This window comes from Tachyglossus aculeatus, chromosome X2, assembly GCF_015852505.1.
Source record: "Tachyglossus aculeatus isolate mTacAcu1 chromosome X2, mTacAcu1.pri, whole genome shotgun sequence".
Classification (NCBI taxonomy): Eukaryota; Metazoa; Chordata; class Mammalia; order Monotremata; family Tachyglossidae; genus Tachyglossus; species Tachyglossus aculeatus.
In genome coordinates this window covers 26,068,817-26,082,271 of record NC_052100.1, presented here as the reverse complement: position 1 = coordinate 26,082,271, position 13,455 = coordinate 26,068,817, and the positions used below count along the sequence as shown (strand labels likewise).

Below are 13,455 nucleotides of genomic sequence, written 5' to 3'. Positions count from 1 at the left end.
TCCAAAGCGAGGGCAAAGGCATTTTCAGCTTTTACAAGACTTGTGAAATCGCAAGAGCCCTCCCTGGATGTATTTGTCCTCATGAATTCCCACCCCAGGCTTTTCTCCACTGAATATTCTCTGCCACTTTCTCAGGACAGTTTGTTTCTCTCTTCTGGAGTGGCCTAGGGTGAAAGCAAACAAGGAATAATTATGGGCTTGGTGACAATGCCAAGAATTCACAACAAGGCACTAACTATGCCTACTCTCTGGTAATTCTGTGAGTGTGAATTCAGTTGTGCAAAGTCCTGTGAGGACCCGTTCCTCCTCCTGCCCCTCCTCTTCCTCCTCCTGCTCCTCCTCTTCCTCATTTTCCTTATCCTCCTCTTTCTCCCTCTTGCCTTGAACAAAAACACTGAAATGTAAGTCTGCAACTAAACTGCCAACCTCTTGAGAGGTTTTGAAATACCAGGAACAATCCTAAATTTCAAGCTTATCGGGAGGAAGCAAAGTCCACAAAATGTTGAAATTCTAGATTATGAGATCGGGGCGTCCTGGAGGCTGAGCCAGGGCAAGCTAGCCGGCAGTAGGATTTGCAATGCCTGCATGTAGAGTTCTCTGAGACCATGGCAGGCGTTTTTGTGTGTGTGTACCATTTCCTTGTTTGGGGATGGTATATTTTCATAAACTATTCCATCTCCCTCCCGAGAGCAGAGCGGCAGCCATCTGATGTGTTCCATTATGGCAGGCAATGGAAATACTTGACAGTTCTTAATCTGGTAAGTCTGTTCTGCACCAGGGGAGCAATCTGTCTGTTCATCTCTTACCATCTGCGCCTCTAGCATCTCCTTCTCGTTTACCCAACCCCTTCCCTACTCACCCCAGAATCATTGTTTAACTGTGCCCTCTTTGTCGCTTGAATCTTTTGGGGTTCCACTTTCTGTAGAGGTCTGCTTTAAGAAACCAGCCCCGTAAGGTCTTGTGTTAGCGATCGATCAATACTATTGATCGAGTGTTTGCTTTGGGCAGAGCATTGTACAAAGTGCTTGGGAGAATACAATACAGTTGGTAGACACGGTCCCTGTCCTCAAGGAGCTTATAGTTTAATGGGAGAGACACACGCTTAAAATAAATTACAGGTGAGGGAAGCAATGGATTATAAGGATATATACGCAAGTGCTGTGAAAGTGGAGCAAGTATCTTAGTGTTCGTTGGGTGTGACTAGTTGCCTGGGGGGTGAAAATAGGGTGGGGAATTGAGAGTTTAGTCAGGGAAGGCTTCCTGGGGGAAATATGCGTTCAATAGATGGGGAGAGTGCTAATCCACAGGGGAAGGGAGATCTACGCAGCAGGGAGAGCATGAACAAAGGTTGAGATTTTTTTTTTTTTTTAAAAGGAATTTGTACACACTTTCTATGTGCCAGATACTAGAAGCAAGGCATAGTGGATAGAGCATGGGCTTGGGAGTCAAAAGGTCATGGGTTCTAATCCCAGATCTGCCACATGTCTGCTGTGTGAGCTTGGACAAGTCACTTCACTGTGTCTGTGTTATCTCATCTGTAAAATGTGGACTGAGAGTGTGTTCAGCCCGATTTGCTTGTATCCACCCCAGCACTTTAGAACAGTGCTTGGCACATAGTAAGCACTTAGCAAATACCACAGTTATTAGATAAACGATAATCAGGTTGGACATATAAAGAGAAGCAGCGTGGCTCAGTGGAAGGAGCCCGGGCTTTGGAGTCAGAGGTCCTGGGTTCGAATCCCCACTCTGCCACATGTCTGCTGGGTGACCTTGGGCAAGTCACGTCACTTCTCTGAGCCTCGGTTCCCTCATCTGGAAAATGGGGATGAAGACTGTGAGCCCCACGTGGGACAACTTGACCACCTTGTCATAGGTTCAGACCCTGGCTCCGCCAATTGTCAGCTGTGTGACTTTGGGCAAGTCACTTCTCTGTGCCTCAGTTCCCTCATCTGTAAAATGGGGATTGAGACTGTGAGCCCCCCGTGGGACAACCTGAACACCTTGTAACCTCCCCAGCACTTAGAACAGTGCTTTGCACATAGTAAGTGCTTAACAGATGCCATTATTATTATTATTATTATTATTGTATCCCCCCCAGCGCTTAGAACAGTGCTCTGCACATAGTAAGCGCTTAACAAATCCATTATTATTATTATTATAAATGCCATCATCATCGTCATGTAAGCGCTGTATACATATATACAGGTGCTGTGTGGAGGGGAAAGAGGTAACGTGGGGTGGGGGGGGGGGGGCTTCACTTCTCTGGGCCTCAGTGACCTCATCTGGAAAATAGGGATGAAGACTGTGAGCCCCACGTGGGACAACCTAATAAACTTGTAGCCTCCCCAGCGCTTAGAACAGTGCTTTGCACATAGTAAGCGCTTAATAAATGCCATCATTATCGGGGATGAAGACTGTGAGCCCACCGTGGGACAAGCTAATAAACTTGTAAACTCCCCAGCGCTTAGAACAGTGCTTTGCACATAGTAAGTGCTCAATAAATGCCATCATCATCATAATCCATGTCCCACATGGGGCTCACCGTCTATCTCCAGTTTCCAGATGAGGAAACTGAGGTACAGAGAAGTTAAGTGAATTGCCCAAAGTCACACAGCAGATAAATCCTGGGGTTAGAACTCAGGTTCTCAGGAACTCAGAACTCAGGATTAGACTCCCAGGCCCAAGTTCTTTCCACTAGGTCACACTGCTTCTTTAGGAACCTCCTGAAGAGAGGAACATTTGGAGCTATTCTCTGAAACCACTTGCAAGGCTGAGGAGAAGCAGTATTTCCTTGTGGAAAAAGCACACGACTGGGAATCAGAAGACCTGGGTTTTATTCCTGGCTCCGGCCCTTGCTTGCTATGTGACCTTGGACAAGTCACTTGATATCTCTATGCCTAAGTTTCCTCATCTATAAAATGGTATTTAGATACCGAATACCGATTCTCCCTCTCCTTTACACTGTAAGTTCCATGTTGGATGGGGACTGTGTCTGACCTGATTTACTTATTGACCTCAGTGCTTGGCACATAGCAAGAACTTAAAAAATACCATATTATAATTATATAATTATATAATACCGTATTATAATTATATGGTTGTTGCGGCGAGCCTTGACACTGTCATTGTGACAACCAAAGTTTGAAGGGAGAACGTTCTATGGAGTTCTTTAATGGTTCTTTTTTTTGCCATGGCAGTTTACAAGGAGAAGGGGACAAGGCATATGTTGTGTAGAAAGTGTAACTAAATGGAGGAAAGGACCCATTTTGCAGCTTTCCACAGGACAAGAAATTTACAGTAAGAAAAAAGTGAAGGTATTTTCACTTTCCGAGTTCAGGACTCCCATTTTTTCATAGGCTCAGTCTCAAAGTGAAAAATAATAAAGAAATTGACTTTAAGAAGCCATAAAATCAATCAACAATGACTTTCAAATCTCTCGGCTCTCAAACTCACCTGACCACTCAGTACTGGGGTGAGCGAAGTGTGAATGGTTCGGAAAAAGATGGATTCAATATGGTTCTTGAGATGGATGAATTCTAAAATGAACCAAAAGAAGATCAATGTGGAGCACCATGGTTTGGAGGATTTTAGCAAATCCCAGGTATCTAAACAAATGTCTAAGGTATTTGATGAAAAAAATTGCCCAGTTCATCAATCCTGGTTTTGGATGTTAGGCCACATATGGCACTAAGTATCCAAACCATGCTGCAATCCAAACCTGGAAAGCAGAGAATTTGGGGAAACCAGATGTTGCCTGAGGAAATAAAACTCATAAACTCCCCCTCTTGAGTGTAAGCTCCTTATAGACATGAAGCATTCCATGTGTTTCTCATGCATTTTCCCAAATGGTTGAGCAGTGTGGCCTAATGGATACAGCTGGGAGTCAGAGGACCTGGGTTCTAATCCCACGTCGGCCACTTGCCTGCTGTGTGACCTTGAGCCAGTCACTTAACTTCTCTGTGCCTCAGTTATGTCATCTGTAAAATGGGGATTAAGACTGTGAGCCCCACCTGGGACATGGACTGTCCAACGTGATTATCTTATATCTACTCCAATGGTTAGAACAATACCTGGCACATAGTGAGCGCTTAACTAATACCATAAAAAGTGGTCAGTCCAGTCCATTGCACTCAGTGGGAGCTCAGTAAATACCACTGATTCTAGTTCTCTTCCCACAACTCCAACGACTACACCTAAATCCTTCTTTTCTTCCACAGAGGCATTCGGGAAGGGTGGTACCTCTTTCCCAGCAATGTCTGTAGTCCCAAAACTGCAGGAGAAATGCCTTTGGATTTGGGCTGGCGTTCTGAAAGTAGCTGTAGTTTGCTTGTGAATATCAAAGCTGCTGCATGAGCTGATTCCAAATCTGAGCATTAATCCTGCTTCCGTAGATTCACGGATCTAAACAGTGGGTAATGGTCGTGGCACAGACTAAAGGAACCCATCAGTCAATCAATGGCATTTATTGATTGACTATTATGTGCAGAACACTGTACTAAGTGCTTGAGAGTGTACAATACAATAAAGTTGGTATACAATAGAGTTGGTAGGAGCTTACAGTCTAATGGGGGAGACAGATAAAACAAATTACAGAGGGGAAATAGCAGATCATAAGGATGTAGTACAGTGCTTAGGACCTGGTACAGTGCTCTGCACACAGTAAGCACTCAATAAATACGAGTGAATGAATAAGTATTGTGGGGCTGGGGATGGGATGAGTATTGAAATGCTGAAGGAGTACAGATTCAAGTGCATAAGTGAAGCAGGAGGGTGTGGGGAAATGAAAGCTAGTCAAGGAAGACCTTTTGAATGAGATATGATTTTAGAGCGCTTTGAAGGGAGGTAGAGTGGTGGTCTGTCAGATATGCAGGGGGAAGGGGCTTCAATGTGGGTGGGGGAGGTTGCGTCAGTTGAAGGGGACAGTGAGGCAGCTGAGGGAGGGGTAGAAGCTGAGCTCATCGGATTTTTGTTTGTTTCTTTGCTTTTTTTAATATTTGTTAGGTGCTTACTGTGTATCAGGCATTGTTCTAAGCCCTGGGGTAAATAAATAAATAATAATAATGATGGCATTTATTAAGCACTTACTATGTACAAAGCACTGTTCTAAGCACTGGGGAGGTTCCAAGATGATCAGGTTGTCCCACATGGGGCTCACAGTCTTAATCCCCATTTTACAGATGAGGTAACTGAGGCACAGAGAAGTGAAGTGACTTGCCCAAGTCACACAGCCGACAAGTGGTGGAGCCAGGATTCGAACCCATGACCTATGACTCCAAAGTCCATGCTCTTCCCACTGAGCCACGCTGCTTCTCTAAGAAGAAGCTTGGACAATATCCCTGTCCCACATGGGGCTCACAGTCTTAATCCCACACTGGGCTTCTCATATTTCCCTGGCCCTGCCCTGAGCTCAAAATGAAAAGTTGGCACCACCACATCTGGGATGTGCAGCAACATGAAAAGAGCCATTACCAGAACCTGTCTTCCTCTGCCTTCTGCCCAGAGACAAGAGAGTGCAGAGTTACATTTATTGCAAGCAATTCTGGAAGTGGATAAATGAAGTGTAATCCTCCTCCTCCCGTACCCAGCACACCTTCTGATGGAGAGCAGAGCAGAAGGTTCTGGGATCCAGGGGGACCTTAGGGGTCCTCTTTGGGGCGATTCTATTCTAGCAATCAGGGGAGGTCGGCCCTTCCACCACCAAACCGGAAACTCAGAGCCATTCTGCCTATTTTAAATTATCGTCAGACTAAACGGAGGGGAAGCAAAGAGTGTGGAGTAAAAAATCAAGGCTACGGCCAGGTAGGACTGACCTAGTAGTCGCGCTGAAACAAGAGCACAAACAGATCTTTGAAGATAGACCCTTCAAATGCTAACCCCATTTACAACCTCCATAAAACAGCTTTTCTTAAGTCCTGCACTTCCCCAGATAGCTATTTGAGCAGTAGAAGTCTACAAGAGCTCTCAACCAGGGTAGAAGCAAACAGCGAGCTGAAGCCACAGCTAGAAACAGGAGCCACAGGTTAGCATGTGGCCACTAGTTGCCTCTTACCTCCAAGCCTCCATCCTGCTGGGTGCTTTATCTTGTTATTTTTCCTTCAGTTCCTGCTCAGATATGCTCCAGGGTCTTCTCATCTCTGCAGTTCCAGGCCCAATCCCAAATCAGAGATTGGGAAGAAGTGTGGCCCACTGAGAAGCAGCATGGCCTAGTGGAGAGAGTACAGCACTGGGAGTCAGAAGGACTCGGGTTCTAATCCTAGACCAGTCAATGCTTGAAGTGCTACCTTGGGCAAGTCACTTCACTTCTCTGTGCCTCAGTTTCCTCAACTGTAAAAAGGGAATATCTATTCTCTCTGACTTAGACTGTGAACCCCATGTGGGACAGGGACTATGTCTGACAATTAACTTATACCTCTCCCAGCACTTTGAACAGTCTTTGACACAGTAAGCGCTTAACAAATACCATAAAAAAAAGGAAACAAGGAGATCCAGATGCTCCCCTGGAGGGGCGTGGAAACCTTCTTATTAGTTATCAAAATCATGTGTCCTCATAGCCCCAATCTCTGCTGAAAAGCCAGGGAAGAAGCTGGCCCTTAGCTAAGTCACATGGCAACATTTGCTTTGCCTCTCATTGCAGAGAGAGGGGCAGTGAGGGGGAAGGACAAGGAGTCTTAAATGGACAGAAATCAGATCAAGTTCAGAAGTTACATACCTGTCTCTGATCTTCCCTTTCTCTGAGGCAGGGCTCTTTTAATAAAGAAGAAACAGAAATGTTTTGTCAACTTTTTATCCGCTGTATGGTGGCATCTCCTGTCGTAAGTGAGAGTTAGGTCTCAGTCCAAACATGAAGACTTTGGGATTAAGATCACTGTGAGAAAGAATTGATCAGAGGGCCAGTGGTTTGAAAGCACCAATCACACTAGTCCCTGCCAACAGTGTCCTCACTGGGGAACAGAGTGAAACAAAAAAGTAAGAAGGCAGGGTGCAGAACTCTGCAGAGGGCACAGAGGAATTTCACATAAAAAAACAACATCATTTTTGTTCAAAGTGACTGTAGCCTAGGGCCGATACTGGGCCTTGGCCCCTTAGATTGGCAGGCAGTTGTCAGGGTAACTTTCTCAGTATAATAATAATGACATTTATTAAGCACTTACTATGTGCAAAGCACTGTTCTAAGCGCTGGGGAGGTTACAAGGTGATCAAGTTGTCCCACGGGGGGCTCACAGTTCTAATCCCCTTTATACAGATGAAGTAACTGAGGCACAGAGATGTTAAGTGACTTGCCCAAAGTCACACAGCTGACAATTGGCGGAGCCGGAATCTGAACCCATGACCTCTGACTCCAAAGCCCTTGCTATTTCCACTGAGCCACGCTGCTTCTCAGTAGGCACTGTGGTGTTTACCACCTACATTAGCTAGTTATTTTCATGATTGGAAAGATTCTGGGTCTGGGGGTCAGGGGACTTGGGTTCTAATCCCAGCTCTGTTATATGCCTATTTGCAACGTTAGACAAGTCGCTTAACTTTTCTGTGCCTCAGTTTAATACCCGTTCCCCCTCCTACTTAGACTGTGAGCCCTGTGTGGAACAGAGACTGTGTTTGACCTGATTATCTTGTATCTTCCCCAGCACTTAGTGTCACAGTGCTTGACACACAGTAAATGCCTAACAAATACCACAGTTATTATGACTCCTGCAGAGTCTCTCCACCATGTAAGAGGCTCTAAGCAGTCCTCTAAGTAGCCAAAGCCCCTGGGCCAGCATCAAATGGTAAGAGAATGAAACCCCTGTCTCAGGGTCAGTCGCGATGGGGGTGGTTGTGGAATCACGGCACATGACAATTACACAGCATCCAGCCTCTTTCCTTTAAATCAGTAGGGGAATCCATGACTCGGAAGCAGGCAGGGGAATCAGGAGTCTCCATGGAGAAATGCCTAATCTCGGGAAGATTTTCTTTTGATGTCATTATAACATGCTGCATACACCTGTGGCATAATGATAACATTATTGAGGAAGGATGGGAGTGGCAAATTTTTTTTCAGTCTCGGGGTAACAATTTTTTCCCACCTCAGGGCAGCTTAACACCTGAAACCAGATATTTAGAGAGAAGCAGTGTGGCCTAGTGGAAAGAGCATGAGATGGGGAGTCAGAGGATCTGGGTTCTAATTCCTGCTCTGCCACTTGTCCTCTGATTGACAAGTTATTTCACAACACTGTTGCCTCAGTTTCCTCAACTGGAAAATGGGACTAAACCCTACTCCTCCTACTTAGACTGTGAGCCCCATGCGGAAAGGGGGACTGTGTCCAACTTGATTATCTTGTATCTACCCTAGCCCTTAGTGCAGAGCTTGGCACAGAGTAAGCGCTTAACAAGTACCATAATTATTTTTAATTATTACAGAAAGGCATCTCACTAGTTGTGACCTTCAGAACCAGAAGGCAGGAGTTCAACTAGATGACCTCTCAAGCTCCCTTCAACCTTATGATATTGTTGAGGACATAGAACAGGCCTATTAAATATCATTTTGCCTGTGTTAGATCTATTGCTCCCCTCTGTGAAGAATGCAAATTTGAGCTTCGGTCCAGGTAGTAAATCCATTAATAAGTAATATAAATGAAGGCTGGCTAACAACTTGCAAGAGTGTCAACTCAGATCAGTGCAAGCAAATGGCAGAAAACAAGGCACCTGGAATCCCACTGCTGCTCTGGAGAATTAGAGAAAAAATTGGAACAGGGAGGGAACAAAACCAGAAACAAACAAACCCCACTTCTTCAGTGAAGTGAAGGATGGACGAGATGTGCTAAACAATCGTGACAATTGTTGAAAGGTTTCTCGGAAGGAGAGATGAAGCTATTTCATTGCAATGCTATCATTTTTCCTCCTCGTGGTTCAACATAAATTCATTTCCTTAATTACTCAGCCTGCTTCTCCACTCTTCTCTTCCCCGCCTCTCTCTGTCTCCTCCTTTCTCCCCGTGCAGGTGCAGCCAGCTTTAGGGGAAGGAGGGGATGGGTTTGTCTTCCCCGTGGCCTCTCGGTCTGCTTGTGCATGTCTGCAGCTCTACACTCCATCGGGGCATGTGGCTGAGGCTAGTGGAAGATGGAAATAAGGCAATATTGTAGCTAGCCTGGAGGGTGGCATAAAACTCCCAAGGAAACAGCTGCCTGGTGATTAGAATGCAGGCATTCTCCAGGTAACTCAGAGAAAGCCCAAATACACTGGAGTATAGGAGAGAGGGGGCTGGCTTAAAGGAGGGCCCCAGGATCAATCATACTTATTGCATGCTTACTGTGTGCAGAGCACTGAACTAACCTCTTGGGAGAGTATAACAGATTTGGTAGACACAGGGTCCCAACTCCATGAACCCCTGACAAGGTGGTCCTCAGCTTTATGAGCTACCACCTGTTCCAGCCCTCCCCATCTGCCGAAAGCTGCCTCCAGATTTTGCACTTAGGTGCACTTTTAGACTGTGAGCCCACTGTTGGGTAGGGACTGTCTCTATATGTTGCCAATTTGTACTTCCCAAGCGCTTAGTACAGTGCTCTGCACAAAGAAAGCGCTCAATAAATGTGATTGATGATGATGATGGAGCACACCCCTGCTTTGATCAGTCCTCCTTCTGGGGTAGAACTTCCTGCCCTCCCCGCAGCTCTGGCCTGAGCCTGTGGCCATCATTTGGGAGGTGTCATGTGGGGAGTCAAGTCCCATAGCTTTAGCCCACCTGGCTCAGAAGACCCTGATTTAGCTCTGGAAGGGGAGGGAAAGGGGCAAGTACTACTGACCTGCAGGGAGAATAGTGGGGCAAAAGATAACTCCCTTACCTCTCCTCTCTTCCCTCTCTCCAAGTGATAATGAAGGGGAATTAGTGATTGTTAATGAGTGATACCTGGAACTTAAACAAAGCCAACATCTCCCTTCAGCTGGAATGAGGGAATGGTGTTGGGAAGCCAGTGTGGGAAAAGGAAAGGCTCCTAGCCAGGCTCTAACCAGTTAAAGCTAAGAGCCCTACTGAGAGCTCACCTCCTCCAGGAGGCCTTCCCAGACTGAGCCCCCTCCTTCCTCTCTCCCTCCTCCCCATCCCCCCCACCTTACCTCCTTCCCCTCCCCACAGCACCTGTATATATGTTGGTACATATTTATTACTCTATTAATTTTATTTGTACGTATTTATTCTATTAATTGATTGATCTACTCAAATACCTGTGTGTCTCATCTCCCTCAACAGATTGAATGCTCCTTGAGGGCAGGAAACACATAGAAGCATCCTCTCCATAATCTTCTCAGCATCTACCAGAGAGGTCAAATAATATTTGTTATTATTAGTAGTAGTAATAATAATAACAATAATAATAAGCACTTACTACGTGCCATGCAATGTACTTACTAATTACTGGGGTAGATACAAGATTATCAGGTCCACACCAGGCTCACAGACTAAGAAGGAGGTAGAACAAGTATCAAATCTCCATTTTACAGATGAGGAAACTGAGGCACAGAGAAGTTAAGTGACTTGTGCAAGGTCACACAACAGAAAAGTGGCTGAATGAGGATTAGAACCCAGGTCCTCTGGCTCCTAGGCCTGGGCTCTTGGCAAGGGTACAACCTGACCTATGAGTGTACAGCATTCGGGAAGAGAGCCGAGTTTGCAGGGAGGACATTTCTGGTGACAGAGAAATGAAACCGAGGGCAATGAAGTTTCCAGTAAAATTTCCCCTTTTCCTGATTGGAGAAGAAAAGAAAAGAAATTAAATGGGCGTTTGATGTATGATTGAAGCCCAGCTGGACTGGAAATGGAACTATGACTCTGGAAAAACCAGGGAGGATCTTGGGATGTTATGAGTCACAATGTGACAGAGGACAATTTTGTCTCCTCATATGCCCTAAGAGCAGCGTGAATTGGGAAAGGGAAAATTTCACTGAACCATCACCTCTTTTAAAAACCCAATTTTGTTGCCAGGTTAGAGCTCTTAAGGGAATTGAATCTGCCTAAGAGTTTTGGCCCTGGGCCTCCTGGATTGACTTCCTGTCGTTCAACTCCTCAGCTCTCTTGTGGCACCCATCTCTTTCCAAAGTCCTGCGGCAACTGTTGGGCGTGAGGGACCAGGCAGGGCCACCAGGCCTGGATCTCTTCGAGTCACAGTGCAGGTTTCAACTCCTGCGGGAGGGGAGATTAATTGATGATGATTCCACTGAAACTGTCCACATAAGAGGAAATCACCAGGGGAAAACATATCCCAGCTATGATACGGCCCAACACAAAGTCCAGGGTGAGCTGGGAGAGTCTGAAGACTGACCCAACAAGACTGAAAATGTTGCTTGGCCCTAGTAGGCCTGGGAGGAGAGGATACCCCTAAGACCTCAATCTTCGGTTTTTCCGCAGTCCTTCTACTTCAACGCAGAGCCTGGGGTGTATAAGGACGTGGAGAAGAGAGAAGGGGGCTCTTCCCACCCCTACATTAACCTGGCCCCACCTGGCTTCTAGGGTTTTCATACCCTGAGGAGATTCCTGGCTCTTAAAAAGCCTTTTTGGGAGAGGTAAAAGAGCTGTCTCTCATGAGGAATGGTTTTTACTTTTAAACAGAAAAGCACCAAAAGGATGATGAATCGTTGTGCCCAGAACATGACAACACTGAAATATAATTGCCAAATTAAAGTCCCTCGGCTTGCACTAACTTGAAGTAGTTTTGGATTAACCTTACATAAATCAGGCTCCATGCAACAAGGTCCCATTCTCCCTCTGAAGGGCAGAGACCATTTCTCCGCAGCAGGTAACTGGCCCCAGATGTGCCACAGGAGGACAAAAACAGCATATCTTGGGAAGCCAGGGTTAGGGACAAATCCCGCCTCCTGAAGCATCACCTTGTTCTGTTTTCGGTCTCTGTGGCTGGGAGGTCAGCTGGGAAATTGTCTCCAATTTTCTTTCTGAAATATTCTGGCAAAATCAGTGCTCATGAGCCAGGAACCAAAGCCATTAGCCTGGCAGCAGTACTTGATGAACTTGACTCCGACACCCAGAACTCTCAGGGTTTTGGAACTATCAGGTTTTGCAGCCAGTGAAGTCAGGGAGGCTCTGAAAGCCTTCTTGGAGTTCTGGGGAGTTGAATGCCTTCAATGAGAAGTTGAAGGCCTTCTTTCTTCTCCTTCTCTCATCTGTGTGCAGATCAACCTGTCCTGCCACACCACAACACTAAGCGGGTTTGCTGGGAAAAGAGCAGTCACAAGATCATACTAATATTATGAACAATAATAATGTGGTACTCACTAAGCACTTACTATGTGCTGAACTCTGTGCTGTGTGTGTGCTAGTGAAGTTATAATCAGATGACTTAATCCCTGCCACACATGGATTAAGGGGGAAGGAGATCAGATATTTAATCCCCATTTTACAGAGGAAGCAGCGTGGCTCAGTGGAAGGAGCACGGGCTTTGGAGTCAGAGGTTGTGGGTTCAAATCCGGACTCTGCCAATTGTCAGCTGTGTAACTTTGGGCAAGCCACTTAACATCTCTGGGCCTCAGTTCCCTCATCTGTAAAATGGGGATTAAGACTGTGAGCCCCCCGTGGGACAACCGGATCACCTTGTAACCTCCCCAGTGCTTAGAACAGTGCTTTGCACATAGTAAGCACTTAATAAATGCCATCATTAATTATTTAATTAAGAAACTGAGGCAAAGAGAAGTTGTAACGTGTCTGCCATCCGCGTCCTAAATGCTTAGTAAAGTGTTCCGCATCTAGTAAGTGCTCAATAAGTGCCATTGATTGATGGATTAATTAAGTTATTTGCCCAAGGGCACACAGCAGGCAAGTGGTGGAGCCGGGACTAGCACGTGGGCCTCACTCAGCCTAGGCCTGAGTCTCTAGGCCCTAGTCCGGTCCTAGCTATTCCTGACTCCCTCTCCTGACAGTAACTGTTTTGCGAGACTCCGCTCCCAGGCAGGATGTAGTGGGCTGTGGGGGCCGAAGAAGCCAGAACCAGCACAGCGTGACATAGAGACTTCTAAACTGTGAGCCCGTTGTTGGGTAGGGACCGTCTCTATATGTTGCCAACTTGTACTCCCCAAGCGCTTAGTACAGTGCTCTGCACACAGTAAGTGCTCTATAAATGCGATTGAATGAATGAATGGAGGCAGCATGTAACATCTGGCATCAGCAGGTGTCAAATCTGGAGAGACCAGCGCCTGGTGACCCTGACAGATGATCTCTCTAGGATTGGTTGACCTCTCTCCGTATTCTTCAATCAATCCATCAATCAATCAGTGGTATTTTTTGCGCACCTGCTGAGTGCAGAGCACAGTACTAAGCACCCGGGAGAATATAATTCAAGAGTTAGTAGACACATTCCCTGCCCACGAGGAGCTCACAGTCAAATGGACAATATGATAGAGTTGGTAGAAATGATCCTTGCCCACAAGGAGCTAACAGTTTGGTGGTTCCTCCCTTCCAAATGGCCTGTGTAACCT

At 46.0% G+C, this 13,455-nt stretch overlaps 1 protein-coding gene across 1 annotated transcript in view; it reads left to right on the top strand.

The window, feature by feature from the left end:
* Window positions 1-380: 380 nt before the first annotated feature.
* The window catches only part of LOC119949408 (androgen dependent TFPI regulating protein), a 49,471-nt gene continuing 36,396 nt past the window's right edge, over window positions 381-13,455 (top strand). The window contains exon 1 of the mRNA XM_038771157.1: window positions 381-758. Within this exon, the coding sequence (XP_038627085.1) occupies window positions 606-758 (153 nt within the window). The 5' untranslated portion in view covers window positions 381-605. The remainder of the gene's footprint in view (window positions 759-13,455) is intronic.